At 42.8% G+C, this 20,768-nt stretch overlaps 3 protein-coding genes and 1 long non-coding RNA gene across 4 annotated transcripts in view; 3 read left to right on the top strand and 1 right to left on the bottom strand.

Moving 5' to 3' along the window:
• The window catches only part of Ppa1 (inorganic pyrophosphatase 1), a 32,889-nt gene extending 27,973 nt beyond the window's left edge, over nucleotides 1-4,916 (top strand). The window contains exons 9-11 of the mRNA XM_048338942.1: nucleotides 717-786; nucleotides 2,899-2,941; nucleotides 4,570-4,916. Of these exons, the coding sequence (XP_048194899.1) occupies nucleotides 717-786; nucleotides 2,899-2,941; nucleotides 4,570-4,601 (145 nt within the window). The 3' untranslated portion in view covers nucleotides 4,602-4,916. The remainder of the gene's footprint in view (nucleotides 1-716; nucleotides 787-2,898; nucleotides 2,942-4,569) is intronic.
• On the bottom strand, nucleotides 2,050-3,477 carry LOC125346416. The gene is made up of 3 exons (XR_007209928.1): nucleotides 3,217-3,477; nucleotides 2,711-2,991; nucleotides 2,050-2,654 (listed from the first exon to the last, which is right to left on the bottom strand). It is a non-coding gene; the product is annotated as an uncharacterized LOC125346416 (long non-coding RNA).
• Nucleotides 4,917-13,446: 8,530 nt separating the features above from the next.
• Nucleotides 13,447-13,993, top strand: LOC125346415 (60S ribosomal protein L21-like). Its single transcript, XM_048338943.1, has one exon. The coding sequence runs from the start codon at nucleotides 13,484-13,486 to the stop codon at nucleotides 13,964-13,966; it is 483 nt and encodes a 160-aa protein (XP_048194900.1). The 5' UTR covers nucleotides 13,447-13,483; the 3' UTR covers nucleotides 13,967-13,993.
• A 2,669-nt stretch (nucleotides 13,994-16,662) lies between these two features.
• LOC125343963 (developmental pluripotency-associated protein 2-like) lies at nucleotides 16,663-19,462 on the top strand. Its single transcript, XM_048336566.1, has 2 exons — nucleotides 16,663-16,702; nucleotides 18,609-19,462. Exons 1-2 carry the CDS (start codon nucleotides 16,663-16,665, stop codon nucleotides 19,430-19,432), a joined length of 864 nt encoding a protein of 287 aa, XP_048192523.1. The 3' UTR covers nucleotides 19,433-19,462.
• Nucleotides 19,463-20,768: the final 1,306 nt, after the last annotated feature.

Here is a 20,768-nt window from a genome sequence, read left to right as displayed (position 1 = left end):
TTATTTTAATTTGCATTTTTCAGCTATTTCAATGAGAACTACACAGTATTCAATCTCAGATTGTTAAATCCCAACCTGTTAACTATTGAGTAGCTGAGTCATAAGAATCTATGTACTTTGCTAAAGTGATTTAGGATGCTTAATAGAGGTGAACAAGCTTTCAATAAATCCAGAGTTAGAGATCATGTGTTCTACCATTTTCAATTTATTTTATAACTCTTTTAAGAGAGGCATTTTTGCCAGGCGCTGATGGCTCATGTTGGTTGGTAATCCTGAGGATCATAGTTCACTGCAAGCTCAGGCAGGAAAGTCCATGAGACTATCTTCAATTAACCACTTAAGTGTTGGAAGTAAAAGTGCATCAGCCTGAGGTGAAAAAGCTAATGGAATTCAAACCCCAATACTAATGAGCACACATAATAAAAGAGAGAGGGCTGGGGATATGGCCTAGTGGCAAGAGTGCTTGCCTCATATACATGAGGCCCTGGGTTCAATTCCCCAGCACCACATATATAGAAAAAAAATGGCCAGAAGTGGCGCTGTGGCTCAAGTGGCAGAGTGCTAGCCTTGAGCAAAAAGAAGCCAGGGACAGTGCTCAAGCCCTGAGTCCAAGGCCCAGGACTGGCAAAAATAAATAAATAAATAAATAATAAAAGAGAGAGACTTGTAATTGTTGTTTTGTCTTGTGACCACTCACTTTTGGATTTTTTCTGTAGCATGAATACAACCGTATCTGACAGCCCCTTCAAGTGTGATCCTGATGCTGCCAAGGCCATTGTGGATGCTGTATGTAATTGTGTCCTTTAACAAGAGAATGGGATGGCTAAAAGATGACAGTGCTAGATAGGGAAGTACTTTCAGTACCTCCTATGTACATATTTCTGTACAAAGTATTGAAATTAGAACATGTAGTACATATACCTATACACTAGGCTGAGGAGAGGAACTAGGGAATGGCCCTGATCAATCAATCATAAATTGGACAGAGAGCATAGTAGTACGATTTGTAAAAGTGAAATTGAGGGGCTGGGGATATGGCCTAGTGGCAAGAGTGCTTGCCTCATATACATGAAGCCCTGGGTTCAATTCCCCAGCACCACATATACAGAAAATGGCCAGAAGTGGCGCTGTGGCTCAAGTGGCAGAGTGCTAGACTTGAGCAAAGAGAAGCCAGGGACAGTGCTCAGGCCCTGAGTCCAAGCCCCAGGACTGGCCAAAAAAAAAAGAAAAAGAAAAAGTGAAATTGATTTTAGAATACACTGAGTGACCCAAATGTCTATCCCACTGTGAGGGGTTTTCAACGAGAGAACCCATAGGAATGTACTTGAAAGAGCTGAGGAAGTTAGCAATTTTAGGGTACCATTGCTGTAACGGCTTATAACACTAGAAAAGATTTTTTTTTTTTTTTTGGCCAGTCCTGGGCCTTGGACTCAGGGCCTGAGCACTGTCCCTGGCTTCTTCCCGCTCAAGGCTAGCACTCTGCCACTTGAGCCACAGCGCCGCTTCTGGCCATTTTCTGTATATGTGGCGCTGGGGAATCGAACCTAGGTCCTCGTGTATCCGAGGCAGGCACTCTTGCCACTAGGCTATATCCCCAGCCCTAGAAAAGACTTTGATGTGAAATAGTAAACTATCTATAAGAGCAACAACTTTGGGGCTGGGAATGTGGCTTAGTGATAGAGTGCTTGCCTAGTGTGCATGAAGTCCTGAGTTCAACTTCACATACAGAAAACTTCACAAACAGAAAAGGCTAGGGTGGCGCTGTGGCTCAAGTGGTAGAGTGTTAGCCCTGAGCAAAAGAAGCCAGAGACAGTGCCCAGGCCCTGAATTCAAGCCCCAGAACTGGCAAAAAAAAAAAAAAAAAAAAAAAAAAGCAACAATTTTGTCTTTGTACAATTTTAATTATCTGATTTGGGGTTAACCAAAATATATAACTAGACTATCTTACAAGTAGAGGCCAGCCTGAGCAGAAAAGTTCCCTAAGACTCTCTAAACCAATAGCTGTGTGCTGTGCTACGTGCATGGCATCCTAGCTACATGGGAGGCTGAGATTGGGAAGATTCAGGTTCCAGACAGAGACTCCATCTCAGTAGAAGAAGCTGTGTATGTTGGGATGTATGTGTGTGTCATCCTAGCTGTGGTAGGAAGCTAAAAATAGGATCTTGGTTCAAGAATGTGCCCCAGCATGAAGCAAGACCTTATTATCTCAAAAATAACTCATGTATAAAATGACTGGGGGTGTGGTCCTGCATTTGAGCACCACAGAATGAATTCTGACTTTTTCCTGCCTTATGAGTAGGGCAGTACAGGAAAAGACAACTTTAATGATGAACCCAGTACATTTAGATTCATCATTGTTTACATATGTATCCTGAAAGAGATGAAATTAATAAGAAGAACTGAGGGAAAACTAGGGGAAAAGCTAGTGTTCCTTATAGTTTTTCAACGAGAACACTGTCTACATTTTATGTATGTGTTGTATATATGGAATCATCATATATCAAATTTTATTTCAAAAATTGTGTTAATTATTCTCCTATAGGTCCTTAAAAGTAAAAAACTTCCAAGTTTTAGTATCTTTGAGCAGTAGAGCACAGCCTCCTTGTTTTTATATATTATAAGTTATTTTCAGACCCTAAAAAATCAAGGCAGTCCTTATTTGTTTTTTTTGTTTGTTTGTTTTTTAATTTAATTTATTTATTAATTGAACACCCTTATTTGTTTTGAGACAGCATCTTGCTATATAATTGAGGCTATTCTCAATTTCTCTATCCTTCTGTTGCAGCCTTTTGAATACTAGGATTATAGTGCACTTTAATGTTAGGCTCTTTTTTTGTCAGTATACTTTCAGCTTTTTTGGCCCAGGACCAACTAATATGTTTTAATATTTTATTTTAGTTACCACCACCATGTGAATCTGCCTGCACAGTACCCACAGATGGTAAGGTTACAATCCAGTAAAATTACATTAGAAACTAGCTATATAGAAACCTAAACGTGGGGCTGGGGATATGGCCTAGTGGCAAGAGTGCTTGCCTCGTATACATGAGGCCCTGGGTTCAATTCCTTAGCACCACATATATAGAAAATGGCCAGAAGTGGCGCTGTGGCTCAAGTGGTAGAGTGCTAGCCTTGAGCAAAAAAGAAGCCAGGGACAGTGCTCAGGCCCCGAGTTCACGGCCTAGGACTGGCAAAAAAAAAAAAAAAGAAAGAAACCTAAACGTGTATATAAATTTTTATTTTTAACTGAAGAATGATTATATATTCATGAGGTACCATGTGATGCTTTGACATTTGTTCAACATGTAGAATGATTATCTGGCCAATCTATTACTTCACATCTGTGTTAGCCATTTTGAAATATGCAGATCTGAGCTTGTAGCTCTGTTTAGTGTATTTGGGTCCTGAGCTTAATAACCCCAGCAGCAAAGAAACAGACAAAATAAGTGAGACTCTCAAGCACCGAGCCCTGAGCACAGTTCACAGTACTAACAAAAGAAATGGGCAGTGTATTACTATTTAATACAGTCAGCACCATGTACAATAAAAATCCGTAAGTCTTATTCCTCCTGTCTCATTGCGGCTTTGAACCCTTTAATCAGCATCTCCCCTTTCAGTATCTACTTCTCTGTACTCCCTGCTCCCTGGAGAGCACCTTTCCACTGTCTACCCTAATATGTTTAAGTGTTCCACATATAATAAGTGTAGTTGTCTTTCTGTACCTGGATTATTTCACTTGACATAATATGCTTCATGCTTGTGTATGTGTACTTTAATATACCATGTAATATATAGAGACGTAAGGAACAGAGAAACATTCCAGATTGTATGTGTGAAGGAGAGACCGCTGCATACCACCTCTATTCAGTGCTCCTTTCTATCACTTTGGGGTCCAAGCACTGACCATAGTGTTCGAGCCCTGGGTGGATTCCTCCCCCTTTAGGTCTTAAGAATCTGTTTTTTTTTTTTCTGATGAGAAAAGGGTTCTTTCACTTTTAAAAAAAAAATCACATTACAATTAATGTAACAGTAAGGAATATGAGCCTTTGATGCTTTGATGGCTCGTACCTATACATCCTAACTCAGGAGACTGAGATCTGAACATTGAGGTTTGAAGACAGTTTAGGCAGACAAATCCGTGGTACCCTTATCTTAAATTAACCAGCAGAAAAGCTGGGACTGGAGGCATGGAGCACTAACTGTGAGAGAAAAAGCTGGTCAAGAGCTTAAGGCCCCCATACAGGAAGGAAGGGAGGGAGGGAGGGAGGGAGGGAGGGAGGGAGGGAGGGAGGGAGGGAGGGAGGGAGGGAGGGAGGGGAAAGGAAAGCATGGAGCACTAACTGTGAGAGAAAAAGCTGGTCAAGAGCTCACGGGGAGGGAGGGAAAGGAGGGGAGGGAGGGAGGGGAAGCCCAAACAAAAACCACCAGGTTTTGCTATGACACAACTTTACACATATGTTTGCTTTAAGTTCTCTGAAGTAGGTAGAATCCACTAAAATGAGTACAGCTAAATGTTGACAATTTTGGTTTGTAATGGGGATTCTAATTTGTTGTTCTGTTTGATTACAGTGGATAAGTGGTTCCATCACCAGAAGAACTGATACAATTTCTCTGGAGTACAAACTGATTTTCTGTATCCTATTCATCTGCAAGTATTAGGAGCAAAAGTGGTAGCTTTTCAAAGCTTTAAATTTATAGACTCATCTGACTAATGCAAATTATGCTGTGAATCTATTCAGAATGTTCTGTCTGGAGGCATTTTACATAAGTCAACTGAAGTTAACTATAGTACATCTTAGCTGTGGGGGAGCAGTGGTGGTTTGGGAGTCATTTGTGAACAGATGTGCAGTATGAACACTGGTGGGGCCTAAGTACGTGTGTGCCATGTGTTAGGAAATAAAGTTATTTTGCTGAAACTTGTTGAGGATTTTTTTTTATTATTCTGAAACTAATATTACTAAGCAGTTGTGGGTAATTTTGGGTGTTCTAGTAGTGATCTTACTCAATTTTATATTCAGATAAAAACTATTTGTCGGAATCTTAGAATGAAACCCCTATAGTTGTCTTGGTTCATTTGCCTAGTTCCTAGCTTCCCAACCTAAAGCAAAAGCTTCTTTATTGCTTTCATTTTAGCAGAAAGAATGGCAAAGTCGTCATCTCAGATAGTTTTGTATTAAGTTCATGACCTTTGAAGCTGGACAGACCTGAATTTGAATACCAGTCCACTTTCTCATTAGCTCTGTAATCTTAGACAAGTAGCCTCAAACTCAGTTCTCTCCTCAGTAAAAACAGATGCTATCATGTAATGGCTTATAGTAAACAGATTTTATTTTTATTTTTTGCCAGTCCTGGGCCTTGGACTCAGGGCCTGAGCACTGTCCCTGGCTTCTTTTTGCTTAAGGCTAGCACTCTGCCACTTGAGTCACAGTGCCATTTTCTGTATATGTGGTGCTGGGGAGTCGAACCCAGGGCATTTCATGTATACGAGGCAGGCGCTCTTGCCACTAGGCTATATCCCCAGCCCCAGTAAACAGATTTTTAAAAATCAAATCATGACTGTAGATTCACATGCAGTTATTATATATAAAACATGGCCTTGAACACCTTGTTCAGTTTCCTTAAAAGTTAACATTTTCTAAGAGTACAGTACAATATTGCAACCAGGACGGATAAAACCCACTGATGTTTTTCCACAGTTTTATGTATTCCCACTTGTGTTGTTTATTGCTTTGTTCAATTTAATCACCTCGGTAGGTTCATGGGTCTTATAAGACACTGCATACGTCCAAGAGTACATATTTCCCCCTGTCCTGTCTTCCTTATGCCCTTATCCTTGGCCTCTGGCAACTAATGAATATGTTCTTTGTTTTTCTGGAACCTTGTCATTTCAATAACATTCATGAAAAAAAGGTCGTGCTTTTTTTTTTTTTTTAATAGTCGTACAGGGATGGATTTCATTGTGACATTTCCTCTCATGTTTATAATGTATTCCAGCCAGTCTTACTCCCTCCACCACTCTCCCTCCATCTCACCCCTCTTTTATTTTTAACTCACAAGCTGTTACATGTATCAGTAGTACATTCATTTTATTATGTGGTTTTTGGTTTTTTTTTGGCCAGTCCTGGGCCTTGGACTCAGGGCCTGAGCACTGTCCCTGGCTTCTTCCCGCTCAAGGCTAGCACTCTGCCACTTGAGCCACAGCGCCGCTTCTGGCCGTTTTCTGTATATGTGGTGCTGGGGAATCGAACCTAGGGCCTCGTGTATCCGAGGCAGGCACTCTTGCCACTAGGCTATATCCCCAGCCCCTATTTTATTATGTTTTAATGACAGGGTCTCACTATGTAGCTCAGGCTAGCCTGGATCCTAGCTCAGCCTCCCAAGTGTTGGGATTATAGGCATATACCACTATGCCAGCTTATTCATTCATTATTGTTGTTGAGTATTATTCTAAGGTATGTGTGTACCATCTCCTGTGGAAAAAAATCTAGACTGATTCAGATTGGGTGGGGCTATTATAAATAGAGCTACTGTCAACATTTGTCTACATTCCTTTATGTCAACTCACTTAGATCTCTATACTGTAATGATTGCTGGGCATATGGTAGCTGGATGTTTACTTTTGAAAGAAGCTATGAAATTGTTTTCTAGGGTTACTATAGCAATATCCCCAATACTAGTATATGATTTAGTTTCTCCAAGAATCACTTAGCTGTTCTGTTAGGCGTGCAGTGTTATCTCATCAAAAGTTTTCGTTTGGTTGGTTTTTGTGGTCATGGGGCATGAACTCAGCAGAGGGCACTGTTCTTTTTTTTTTCTTTTTTTTGGGGGGGCCAGTCCTGGGCCTTGAGCTCAGGGCCTGAGCACTGTCCCTGGCTTTTTTGCTCAAGGCTAGCACTCTGCCACTTGAGCCACAGTGCCACTTCTGGCCGTTTTCTGTATATGTGGTGCTGGAGAATCGAATCCAGGGCCTCATGTATACAAGGCAAGCACTCTTGCCACTAGGCCATATCCCCAGCCCAGAGGGCACTGTTCTTGAGCTCTTGCTCAAGGCTAGCACTCTGCTACTTTGTTTTGTTTTGGGTTTTTTGTTGTTTGTGTTTTTTCTTTTGCCAGTTCTGGGGCTTGAACTCAGGGCTTGAGCACTCTCCCTGGCTTCTTTTTGCTCAAGGCTAGCACTCTACCACTTAAGCTTTTTCTACATATGTGGTGCTGAGGAATCGAACCCAGGGCTTCATGTATACGAGGCGAGCATTTTACCACTAGGCCATATTCCCAGCCCCGCACTCTGCCACTTTGAACCACAGCTCCACTTTCGGTTTTTGAGTGGCTAATTGGAGATAAGAATCTCGTGGAGACTTCTGCCCAGGCTGGCTTTGAACCACCATCCTCAGATCTCAGCCTCCTGAGTGTGTTATTAAAATAGGCAGATGACCCAGCAGCCCCACTGTTGGGTATCTATCCAAAAGCCCACAAACAAAATCACAGTAATGCCACCAGCACAACAATGTTCATCGCAGCACAATTTGTCATAGCGAGAAGCTGGAACCAACCCAGATGCCCCTCCATAGATGAATGGATCAGGAAAATGTGGTACATTTACACAATGGAATTTTATGCCTCTATCAGAAAGAATGACATTGTTCCATTTGTAAGGAAATGGAAGGACTTGGAAAAAGTTATACTAAGTGAAGTGAGCCAGACCCAAAGAAACATGGACTCTATGGCCTCCCTTATTGGGAATAATTAGTACAGGTTTAGGCAAGCCATAGCAGAGCATCACAAGGCCCAATAGCTATACCCTTAAGAACACATAAGATGATGCTAAGTGAAATGAACTCCATGTTATGGAAACAAGTGATATATCACAGTTGTAACTACTTTCAACGTCCTATGTGTATGTGTAGTTTCTATTATTGATGATGTTCTTGTATCACCTTCCTATGTTTGTACCTACACTATCTCTGTAATCTTATCTGAGTATATTGGAAACCGTGTTTACTGGTATTGGAAGTAGGAAATTCAAAGGGAATACCAAATTTGAGAGACACAGGGTAAAAAAAGAGAAATAACTACAAAAGCAATACTTGCAAAACTGTTTGGTGTAAGTGAACTGAACACCTGGGGGGGGGAAGGGGGGAGGGAGGGGGGCATGAGGGACAAGGCAACAAACAGTACAAGAAATGTATCCAATGCCCAACGTATGATACTGTAACCTCTCTGTACATCAGTTTGATAATAAAAATTTGAGAGAAAAAAAATAAAATAGGCAGATGATGATGATGATCAAGAATACCAGGTGGGGGCTGGGGATATGGCCTAGTGGCAAGAGTGCCTGCCTCGGATACACGAGGCCCTAGGTTCGATTCCCCAGCACCACATATACAGAAAGCGGCCAGAAGCGGTGCTGTGGCTCAAGCGGCAGAGTGCTAGCCTTGAGCGGGAAGAAGCCAGGGACAGTGCTCAGGCCCTGAGTCCAAGGCCCAGGACTGGCAAAAAAAAAAAAAAAAAAAAAGAATACCAGGTAGTATTCAGGCAAAAGAAAGAACTTTATTTTGCCCAACTGCTGGCCTGAGGCCAAGGTGCTTGCCATGGACAATAGAATCACCCCTGGGTGATGCCTTATCTAGGGTTTGAGCTGGGAGGTGTGGCCAGGTGACTTAGGATGAGAACTCAGAAAAGGAGGAGGTAACTGCCTCCAGGTGTGTCATGGAGCCCTTACACTGAGTATCTAGGATTCTAGGCTTTAGCCTTTGGTGCCCAGCTTCATCAAAGTTTTAATTTGCATTTTTATAATGGCTAGGGATGTAAAGCATATATCATGTGTTTATCACCTGCATATCCTCTTTTTGTTAGTTTTATATCAGTATCAAATATCTGAAAGAAACAGTTGAAAGGAGTTTGGGTTGGTTTGGGTTTAGTCCATGACTGGCTAGACCGTAGTTGGGGCCTGCAGTCGTGTAAGCATCCTCTGCTACACACTGCTGAACCAACCTCCGGTCTCAGCCTTTGGGATAGCAAGGATTATAGGCATAAGCTGCTAGCACCAGATTTTTGGGTTTGTTTTTTTTAATGGATTCTTACTTTGTAGCTCAGTCTGCCCTTGGACTGGAGGTGAATCCACGTCATAAAAAGATATATTTGATCCCTAACTTCCCAGCCAACCTACCAAATATAAGCAGGAAGTTTACAGCAATTAAACTGTAATATGGAGGTCAGATCTGGTCAGCGCCACCATTGGCTGTTGAGGGGTGTCAGATTGACTCCATCTCAGATTAGTTAAAGAGAACAGAAGCCTACTCCATCTTCACTAAGATCTCCCCCACCCTATCCAGGGAAGTTCCCCTTTGCTGTGTTAAGATTGTGTAAACTGCTAGACCACCTGAGTAGTGGAATGCTCAAGGCTGAACCTGTGCCCTCCCAAGAGTAGGCGTATCTGCCTGCATCAAGTGAGCCCCGCCAAATCTGTGTGCCAAGTCTAACTAAAATGATAGGTTGATTCAAACAGTTGTTATTGAGGCAGATTGTAACCCCACTGGCCACCTGCATGTGACCTGGCACGCTGTGTAAATGTGACCTCATTGGCCACCTGCGTGTGGCAGGCTTGACCATGTGGTATTTGCCTTTATAAGCCGATCCAGCCTGCTTTTTATAGTTGCAGTTCCAGCTCCCGAGTCTGGGCCGTGACCCTGGCCGGTCAATATACTTTTTACTTCCCCAATAAATCCATCTTTTTACTTGAGACTGTCTCTGAGTGGTGGACTCTTGGAGGGATGGGGGATCCCCCCACCCTCGGACCCCATTACAAAACAACCTAAGGCCTTGCATTTGCCAAGAGAATTCAGGCAAGAGAAGAACATTGTAAAGGTGAATGGAAAGTTTATTAGAGAAGAAATACTATAGAGACCATGCAACAGAGACATGCCATGAGAAAACAGTGCTTCATCCTATCTCTACTATCTTGGCCTTACCTGAGTTAGAATTAGATGGCTTGCTGATCTATGGTTCTCTATTTCCTGTAAGGAGGTGATGCCAAGAATTTATGGTCCCATCCTTATTTCCTCATTCTTTTGTCCTACTTCCTCATTCTTTTGTAGTCCCTTGCCCCCATTTCATTGTCCAGCAAGTTTTGGTTTAGCTGCTTATCTGCAAGCTGTGTAGGCCACAATTCCCAGATTGGCTACTTTTCCTGGGCCTTTGGATTTAACGCCTGAGCACTGTCCTTGGCTTCTTTTTGCTCAAGGCTAGCACTCTGCCACTTGAGCCACAGCGCCACTTCTGGTCATTTTCTATATATGTGGTGCTGGGGAATTGAACCCAGACCTTCATGTGTCTGAGGCAAAGCACTCTTGCCACTAGGCCATATTCCCTGCCCCTCCACCAACTCTTACCACGCGAACACTTGTGTTTTTTTTTCCTAGCGTTTTACCCATTTTCCATGCAGCATGTGATTGTATTTTTTTCTTTATAGCTTTGGGAGACAGAGGCCTGACTGGCAGCTGGTCAAGTTGCTTAGCCCCATGAACTCTCTTTCCCAGTGCCCAGTGGGATGCCACCACCATAGAGTTGGAGGAGATGAACAAGAAGGACTTTGCTCACTGCCAAGGTCCTAGTGTTAGTGCTCCATAAGATCTGGCTGTTCACAGTTGTAATCATTAGCAGTACAGTATTGTTTCAGGCAGAGGAACTTGAAGCATTGACCCCTTTGGGTAAAGGATATGAATGGAAACTTGGAAATGCAAATTTCATTTCCTCTCTCAGTCCAGACTCTGAGAGCAGCCACTCAAATAGCATAGAAGCACCTAGGCCCAGCAAGGGCCTAAATCACATCTTTGCATGTTTTAAGGGAATTTGCTTTTACGTTGACAAGAAAGCAGTGCAAATTGCTTCATGGGGGGGAAAGTACTCCAGAGTTGAATTAGCTGCCAGAGGTTCATTGCTGTCCCTCTCTGTTGGTCTGTAGGATCTTTCCCTTGGTTGTTTCAAATACTCAACAGAATGCTCACCTTGGGCTGAGAATGTGGCCTAGTGGTAGAGTGCTTACCTAGCATGCATGAAGCCCTGGATTTGATTCTTCAGCACCACATAAACAGAAAAAGCCAGAGGTGATGCTGTGGCTCAAGTGGTAGAGTGCTAGCCTGGAGCAAAAAGAAGCCAGAGACAGTGCTCAGGCCCTGAGTTCAAGCCCCAGAACTGACAAAAAAAAAAGTACTTGTTACCAACTTAAGAAATGATAACCCCGGGGCTGGGGATATGGCCTAGTGGCAAGAGAGCTTGCCTCGTATACATGAGGCCCTGGGTTCGATTCCCCAGCACCACATATACAGAAAACGGCCAGAAGTGGCGCTGTGGCTCAAGTGGCAGAGTGCTAGCCTTGAGCAAAAAGGAAGCCAGGGACAGTGCTCAGGCCCTGAGTCCAAGGCCCAGTACTGGCCAAAAAAAAAAAAAAAAAAGAAATGATAACCCCTCTCTATAACACCTTAATGAGGCAAGCTTTTTTTTTTTTTTTTTTTTTTTTTTTTTTTTTTTGCCAGTCCTGGGGTTTGGACCCAGGTTTTGAGCACTGTCCCTGGCTTCTTTTTGCTCAAGGCTAGCACTCTACCACTTGAGCCATAGCACCACTTCTGGCCTTTTTCTATATATGTGGTACTGAGGAATTGAACCCAGGGCTTCATGTATACAAGGCAAGCACCCTTGCCACTAGGCCATGTTCCCAGCCCAACACCTTAATAATAACAATAAACTTATACTTTTTTTTAAAAAAGCTGGTACTGGTGGTTCATACCTCTACTCCTAGCTACTCAGGCTGAGATCTGAGGATTGCAGTTCAAATCTAGCCTGGGCAAGAAATTCCATGAGAGTCTTATTTCCAATTAACCTCCAGAAAACCAGAAGTGGTGTTATGGCTTAAAGTGGCAGAGCACTAGCCTTGAGCAAAAAGGACTGAGGGACAGTGCACAGGCCCTGAGTGCAAACCCCATGACTGACAAAAAACAACAACCCAAAAACAGGAATGTGATTAAGCAATAAGAATCACAAGGTTATATCTGACAATCTGAATTTTTTTAAGCCAGCAATTTGTCACTATCAAAATTTTATATTTGTACTTACCCTTTGACGCAGCAATTCTAAGAATCAACTCTATACAAGTCAGCTGACTGTTCAGTATGTAGTGACATAAGATGATGCCAAGTGAAATGAACTCCACGTTATGGAGACGAGAATTATACCACTGTTGTAATTACTATCAACATGCCATGTAAAACTGTACCTTTTTTTATTTTTTTTCTTGTCTGTTTGATTGTTTTTTTTAGTTTTGTTTCTCTTGTGTTCCCTTCCTGTGGTAGTACCTCTGCTTCCACTAATCTCATCCGAATACCCTGGATACTGTTTATACGCATATTAGAACTGGGGAAGGGAAAGGGAATATCAAAGAACAAAAAGGCAAACCAGGGCTGGGGATATGGCCTGGTGGCAAGAGTGCTTGCCTTGTATACATGAGGCCCTGGGTTCGATTCCCCAGCACCACATATACAGAAAACGGCCAGAAGTGGCGCTGTGGCTCAAGTGGCAGAGTGCTAGCCTTGAGCAAAAAGAAGCCAGGGACAGTGCTCAGGCCCTGAGTTCAAGGCCCAGGACTGGCAAAAATAAATAAATAAATAAATAAATAAATAAATAAATAAATAAATAAATAAATAAATAAATAAAAGGCAAACCATTCCAAAAGCAATACTTTCAAAACCATTTGGTGTGAATCAACTGCACAACTCTTGGGGAGAGGAGTAAAGGGGGGAAAAATGAGGGAGGAGGTAACAAGTTGAACAAGAAATGTACTCACTGCTTTACATATGAATCTTTAACCTCTCTGTACCACACTTGGACAATAAAGAAAAAAGCTAAAAAAAATAAAATAAACTTTTGTTTTTCAATATAGAGGTTTGAACTCAGGACTTTGCAGTTGGGGTGCAGATATTCTACCACTTACCTCTTGAGTGATTCAGCCAGGCTATTACCGGCTTACAGGAAATGGTTAGAGATCAAGTCCCTACCATGTAGCAGTTAAGAGTGAAATCACTGCTGGACTCACTGAGAAAAGATGCAATTTCTATAAGTGGAGAAAGAGAGAGAGGGAGAGCTGCAGTACTCCATAGCAGTGAACTATACCCTAAGGCCAAATCCAGCCTGCTGCATGTTTAGTAAAGATAAGCTTACTGGACCAGAGCCATTAATTTTGAAATTATCTGCAGCTGTCTCCCAGGAGACACTGTGAAAAGCATAGAAGTTATTCTTGGGTGGGAGTGGGGGAAAGGAGTGGGGAATTGAAGAAAATGAGGGGGAGAAAACTTGGAGAAAAAAATGTATACTCATTACCTGACATATGTAAATATAACCTATCTGTATATCACCTTTACAATAAAAATTAAAAATAAGAAGTTGGAGCAGCTTCCTTTTGGCCGGAACCGCCATCTTTCAGTAATTTGCCAAAATGACGAACACAAAGGGAAAGAGGAGAGGTACCCGATACATGTTCTCTAGGCCCTTCAGGAAACATGGAGTTGTTCCTTTGGCCACATATATGAGAATCTACAAGAAGGGTGATATTGTAGACATCAAGGGAATGGGTACTGTTCAAAAAGAAATGCCCCACAAATGTTACCATGGCAAAACTGGAAGGGTCTACAATGTTACCCAGCATGCTGTTGGCATTGTTGTGAAGAAGCATGTTAAGGGCAAGATCCTTGCCAAGAGGATTAATGTGCGTATTGAGCATATTAAACACTCTAAGAGCCAAGACAGCTTCCTGAAACAAGTGAAGGAAAATGACCAAAAAAAGAAGGAAGCCAAAGAGAAAGGAATGTGGGTTCAACTGAAGCGCCAGCCTGCTCTACGCAGAGAAGCACACTTTGTGAGAACCAATGGAAAGGAGCCTGAACTATTGGAACCTATTCCCTATGAATTCATGGCCTAGAGATGTAAAAAAATAAAAGACCTCTGAACTATATATAAAAAAAAAAAGTTGGAGCAGAAATCATCTGGTCTGAAAACCTAAAACCATTTTACTATTTGGCACTTTATAGAAAACATTTGCCAATCCTTGCTCTATCCTATAATCCTGTTTGGGTTTCTGTTTTGTTTCTGTGGGGGCGGGGAGGGGGGAACGACGCAGATTTTGCCTGTAAGCACGGACAATTTCTCAGGAAAACCCCAAAACCATAGTTACCAACAATTACCTCAGTCAGGGGGAGGGGGCGAGGAGAGTTCAGCATAGAAACTGGTTCAGAGGGGTTCCTTCTACTTTCAAAGCTTTGTGTTCTTTCAAATGTTTTCACAGCTATGTACGTTATTTAGGTAAAAATAAATTACAGGGTTGTAAATGTGGCTTAGTGGTAGAGTGCTTGCCTAGCATGCATAAAGCCCTGGGTTCAATTCCTCAGTACCACATAACCAGAAAAGGCTAGAAATGGTACTGTGGCCCAAGTGATAGAGTGCTAACCTTGAGCAAAAGAAGCTCGGGGACAGTGCCCAGGCCATGAATTCAAGACCTACAACTGACAATAAATAAATAATATCAAATGAAGTTGGGGAATATCAGTGAAGAGTATTCAGCCAGCCAGTGACAGAGGGGCTTTCAGCCTATGATCTGTGTCTCTCACTTTTCCTCTTGCTCTCTTTGGTGGTCCCCGGACCACCTGGGAAATCTGTTTAAAAACCAAAAATGTGATGTGATTAGAACTTGGAGAGGTTGGAACCTAAAATCTACTTTTCAGCCAGTTTCCTGCGGGATTCTGCTGTACCCTGCTGTTTGCAGCTACTGTGTTGGTCAAAGATGCCGGAGATGGGCAAAGGATTAGCATAAGGAGATGGAGAGAAATCCACAAAGATGTGCTGGCAGCAATAGCCATAAGGATAGCCCCCATTTGGGAGTACTTCCTGTATGTCAGGCTCTGTGCCATAGACCTGTGCTTCACTAGTCTAGTTGTTCTAATTCATGTAGCAATCCTGAGCCATAGGCTCTATGAGTAATGAGGACTCACTCCCAGACATGGCCTGCTGATGTCTCTTAGCACCTAGATTTGACCAGGTATGGGGCTAGGAGCTAGCTGGAAATGCAGATGGAACAATAACAACCATGGTCACAAATTAGTTTTCATGTTCACAAGCTAGTCTGTCACCTGACAAGCCATGAGCTAATGGCTTAACTTTGTGGTCTCTCTTACTAGCTGGGTCACCTTTACAAATAACTTCCACACCTACAAATTGGCTTGACCTAGGTGCTCTGAAAGGCCTTACCCAGCTTCAATCCTCCACACCCTGGCATCAAGAGCCTCATCATTCCCTTCATAGTGTGGACATTCCAATGGGACATGGGGCTCCTTGCTGCTATGCCTGTACACCCAAAGCTATCCTCCTGTAACCTGTCTTCCTGTCTTTTGTGGAGACAGGAGGCGCTCATTTCCCTAGTTCCTTCTTCAGGTTTGTTTCCCATCATTTGTCTCTCCTAGTAACTCATGGAAGTAAATGGTGACCATGAAACTCAGATCCCTATTCAGTTAGGCCTTCACGTACAAGGGTCCTGTCATTGTCATCTCTGTGGCTTAGCATCCCACACAGAGTCCATAGTAGGCATTCAGCTAATGTCTTCTGATTGCTTCTTGAGTGGCTGGCTTTCAATCAGGACTCCTCTGCAGTGTTCTTCAAGATGGCAGAGCCAGCAGCCTGAGACTGCCTGGTTTCACCAAGAGCTTCTTCACAGGGTGTCAACATGGAGTGAAATGTGGTTTTCCATTCTGGAACTCCTGCATCCCACAAGGACACTGCTTGTGCCAATGGGTCCTAAGGCCATGGAATGGACACAGGCAAAGCTTCCATTTCACTGAGGTGTGAGCAATTACAAGATTCTGTATAGGTTACAAGGCAGATATGTTATGGGCTTTTGTTTTGCTCTTATGCTGGTACTGAGGTTTGAGCTTTAGACCTGAGTGCTCTCCCTTTGCTTTATTGCTCCAGGCTATCACCTGAGCCACAGTTCCACTTCCAGATTTTGCCAGTCAATTGTTGCCTATCTGGGTTCAAACCTTTATCCTCAGATCTCAGCCTATCTAGGATTATAGAAATGAGCCACTGACATCCAGCTATGGTCATGTTATGGTTTTGAAAAGCACTTGGCATTATTTTTTTTTTTTACCTGTCCTGGGCCTTGAACTCTGGGGTTCAGTGCTGCCTCTAAGCTACTTTTTGCTCAAGGCTAGCACTTGAGCCAAAGCACCACTTTTTCTGTGATTAATTGGAGATAAGAGTCTCACAGACTTTCCTGCTCAGGCTGGCTTTGAACCTCGATCCTCAGATCTCAGCCTCCAGAGTAGCTAGGATTACAGGCATGAGCCACTGGAGCCCATCTTTCATGAATTATGAGGGGAGAAATGTGACATTTCAGGGCAAGCTGCTGTTTGTGGTGTCCTCTTAGGGCTGTGCCACCACACCCCTGGAGCCAGGATTGACAGCACTATGAGGAAGCGCTGTCTGCTGGGAGTCCTGAAACCTTCACACTGACTCTTGCCTCTTGTGACATTGCAGGTCTTTTCACCTCTCTGAGCCTCAGTTTCCCCATTCTGTTACCACAAGGTAGTGAGTTCCTACCTTAACCATAAATTTTACATGGGAAGCATGATACAAGGGGGGAAAACGCTCTCTGTGACCGAAGGAGGCAAGTGGGTAATTGGGAGTCTGATAACTAATGTTCAATATGCATTTAGATGATTCTTGAACTTCGAACCACAAAGACTGCCTGTAGTTTCTTGCTGGGTCAGCATCTATTCGTCGTTCTTCCCTTCCAGTGGAACTATCCTGTTAAGGTGGGGACAGAGGTGCAACTTGAGTAAGACAATATAGTATACTGTGGTCCACTTTGGCTTTGCTTCCGCACTTCCTGCTTGGGAATAGTTTGCAGTAAAAGTAAAAGGTTGTGATTGGAAGTTACAGGAAGTACACCAAGCCCTCAAGACAGAGGAACACACCCTCAGGGTCCCAGTCTAGTGCTCAGCTATGTCCTCAATTGTGAGATGAACAGTCTCTTCAAGGAATCTACTGGAAGGACTTGAGTGGGAATTGCATAATCAGATAATTCACTTTCTTTATTTTGTTATTTCATTTCATTTTATTCTTTCTTTTTTCTTTTTTTGTTTGCCAGTCCTGGGGCTTGAACTCAGGACTGGGCACTGTCCCTGGCTTCCTTTTAGTCAAGGCTAGCATTCTACCACTTGAGCCACAGTGCTACTTCTGGCTTTTTGTGTTTATGTGGTGCTGAGGAATCCAACCTAGGCAAGCACTCTACCACTAAGCCACATCCCAGCCCTTTTATTATTTCTTTTTTCTTTCTTTTTTTGGGGGTGGGTTCAGTCATGAGGCCTGGAAGGTGTCCCTGAGCTCTTTTGTTCAAGGCTATCACTATCACTTTGAGCAACAGCACCACTTCTGGTGGATAATAGAAGAGTCTTATGGGGTTTCCTACCTGGGTTGGCTTTGAACCCTCAGACCCCTGCCTCCTGAGTAGCTAGGATTATAGGTGTGAGCCACCAGCACATGACTTCATTTTATTATTTCTTTGGTGCTGGATTTAGGACTTGAACTCAGGACCTCTTGCTCCTGCTTGGATTTCTTGCCCATGGTTGGCACTCTACCACCTGAGCCATACTTCCAGTCCATGTTTGTTTGTTTGTTTTTTAGCAAATTCCTTTTCCTAACAACAGATAGCAATGACTTTATAGAAGAAAACTAATAAGAACCAGTGAGCCATGCACCCGTGGCTCACACCTGTAATCCTAGTTACTCAGAAGGCTGAGATCTGGGAATCATGGTTCAAAGCCAGCCTGGGCAGAAAAGTCCATGAGACTGTCATCTCCAGTTAACCACCAGAAAACCAGAAGTGGTGCTGTGGCTCACACTTGTAGAAACTTGTGCTGAAGAGCTCAGGGAAAACACCTGGGCCCAGATTTCAAGCCCGGGCCCAGATTTCAAGCCCAATGACGGATCAAAAAAAAAAAAAAAAAAAAAGACAAAGAAAAAAAAAAAGGAATAAGTTGTCTATACACCACCCACATATACAGTATGTGTGTGGATATAAAACACAATTGAGAACTGGGAGCTGGTGGCTCATGCTTGTAATCCCAGATATTCAAGAGGCTGGCCTAAGGATTGCAGTTCAGAGCCAGGCTGGACAAGAAAGTCTGTGGGACTCTTAACTTCAATTAACTACGAAAAAAGCCAGAAGTGGAACTGTACCTGTAGTGGTAAGAGTGCTAGCCTTGAACAAGGAAACCTCAGGGACACTGCCCAGGCCCATAGTTCAAGTTCTAGGCCCAGCAAAAAGAAACTAAATAAAAATAAAAGGTAATGCTATGTAAAAGACTCAAAGAGTTATATAATAAAAATTTGTAACAGTTCATTTAACCAATTGCCTATGAGTTTGGTTATTTCCAATAAACCTTTTTGTTTATATCCAATTTCCTTTTATTTAAAATAATTCTGTAGAAGGGAAGTAAAGCGCGGGTAACCTGAGCGCGGCGGGCCAGACTTCTCTGAAAATGTCAAATTCAAACCACTGTACGATCCAGGACAAGTTACAGATGAGCCTTTTGAAGAAGTTGTAGAATCTAATGTTTCAACATCAGACAATATCAACCTAGAAACACCTGGGAATAACAACACAGATCTCCTTCCACAAACAAATGACGTCAAAAAACTCTCCAAAACTCATTGGAAAAAGTCTGTGTGCCCATTGCCTGCTGTCTTGCCTCCTATTGACGAGGTGTCTCGGGATCACTTACGTAGCTGGTGCCAGCAATTTAACCTGAGTACAGATGGCCAGAAAATAGAAGTGTATTTGAGACTCCTGAGGCACAGATATCCTGAGCAACAAAATTATATTCCCAAAACACCAGAGGAGGCCAGATTGACCTCGAATTCCAAGAAACATAGGAAAGAAAGAAGTCTACAGACAAACAGTAGAATAAGTGAGGCCACTTCACACAAGGCCACTGTTGGACATGAGAGAAATAATATCATGGAAGTAGTAACTTCTGCCCAAGCATCTATGTTGGCATGTTGGGCACGGATTGCTGCAGGTGCTGCCAAACCCAGGACAGTGAAGTTTTGTCCTACTGCTTCAACTATAGAGACATTTTTGCTTCCAGCCTCTGGTGTCAGGTGGTGTGTAGTCCATGGCAGACTTCTCCCAGCAGATGGGAAGGGATGGGTGCGCTTGCAGTTTTGTGCAGGTCAGACCTGGGTCCCCAACAGTTGCAAGACAATGATTTCTCTCTTCCTGTTACCAGCCTGTTTATTCCCAACCCCAGGACTAAAAGATAATATGTTATGCCCTGAATGTGTCAAAAGGAATAAGAAGATAATGAAAAAAATTAAGTACAATAGGAGATAAAAGAAAAAGGCCATACTTTCAGAGACTAAAATACATCTCCTCAAATATACTACCTTTAAGATGTTAATCTATTTTGGTGTGACGGCAAGTAAGAAGAAACAAAAGGCTTCTGCCTTCTTGAAACTTCGGCCCCCAAAACAGGACATACGTTTGCAGAATTTCCTTCTCTGTCTCTACCAGGACAACTGGCATTGAGCCTGAGTCTGTGGTGGGTCCTAGCCGAACTCAGTGTCTCCTAACACTTTGAGTAGGTATTTAGCTCTAATAGGAAACAACTGGTTTTGTTTTTGCCTGCCTTCCTTCCTTCCTTCCTTCCTTCCTTCCTTCCTTCCTTCCTTCCTTCCTTCCTTCCTTCCTTCCTTCCTCCCTCCCTCCCTCCCTCCCTCCCTCCCTCCCTCCCTCCCTCCCTCCCTCCCTCTCTCCCTCCGGCTTCCATTTTGCCAGAACTAAAGTTTGAACTCAGGGCCTCAGGCTCTTTCCTGGCTGGGCATTTTTGATCAAGGCTATTTTTCTACTACTTGAGCCACAGCTTAACTGCTGGCTTTTTGGGGTTGCTAAGAGGAGATAAGAGTCTTATGGACTTTTCCTGCTCAGGTTGGCTTGGAACTGAGATTCTAAGATCTCGGCTTTCTGAGTTAACTAGTATTAGAGCCATGAACCACTAGCACCCACTTCATTAATATATATGTGTATATATATATACATATATATATATATATTTAGCAGTTTCAGGTTTACAAGAAAAATAGAAAGTGCAGGATTTCCATATTTTCCTCTAGATTCTTCTGTTTTTAAAATCCGAGGGAATGTTTGTTATAGTTGAGTCAACATGGACATAAATGTGAATCTAAAGTTTCTAGATCAATGAGGGCATGGTGGTATAACCCCAACACGCAGGGTGAGAGGCAGGAGGATCTCATGAACTCAAGCCCACCAGGGGCTACATAATGAGAACCTTGTCTCAGAAATAAAAAGATGTCTATAGTTTATTGTCTAATTTTTGTTTTTTTTCAAGCTTGTATTTCCTAGAAGGAAAAGTATTATATTATTATTATTATTATTATTATTATTATACAGAGAGGAATTATTTTTTTTTGTCGGTTGTGAGGACTGAACTCAGAACTTGGGTCCTATTCCTGGATCTCTTTGGGCCCATGATAGCGCTCTACCACTTGAGCCACTTCCAGTTTTTGAGTGGTTAATTTGGAGATAAGAGTCTCTTGGGGTGTTTTCTGCCCAGGTTGGCTTTCTTTTTTTTTTTTTTTCCAGTCCTGGGCCTTGGACTCAGGGCCTGAGCACTGTCCCTGGCTTCTTTTTGCTCAAGGCTAGCACTCTG

Source organism: Perognathus longimembris, chromosome 2, assembly GCF_023159225.1.
Source record: "Perognathus longimembris pacificus isolate PPM17 chromosome 2, ASM2315922v1, whole genome shotgun sequence".
Lineage (NCBI taxonomy): Eukaryota > Metazoa > Chordata > Mammalia > Rodentia > Heteromyidae > Perognathus > Perognathus longimembris.
This window is presented reverse-complemented; position numbering and strand designations above follow the sequence as displayed.

What these genes read in the sequence shown, in the direction of transcription:
- LOC125346415 (XM_048338943.1), top strand. Translation starts at nt 13,484, where the DNA reads ATGACGAACACAAAGGGAAAGAGGAGAGGTACCCGATACATGTTCTCT.
- LOC125343963 (XM_048336566.1), top strand. Translation starts at nt 16,663, where the DNA reads ATGATACAAGGGGGGAAAACGCTCTCTGTGACCGAAGGAG. An exon ending in GCTCTCTGTGACCGAAGGAG is followed by an intron (nt 16,703 to 18,608) that starts GCAAGTGGGTAA and finishes TGTACGATCCAG; the next exon opens with GACAAGTTACAGATGAGCCT.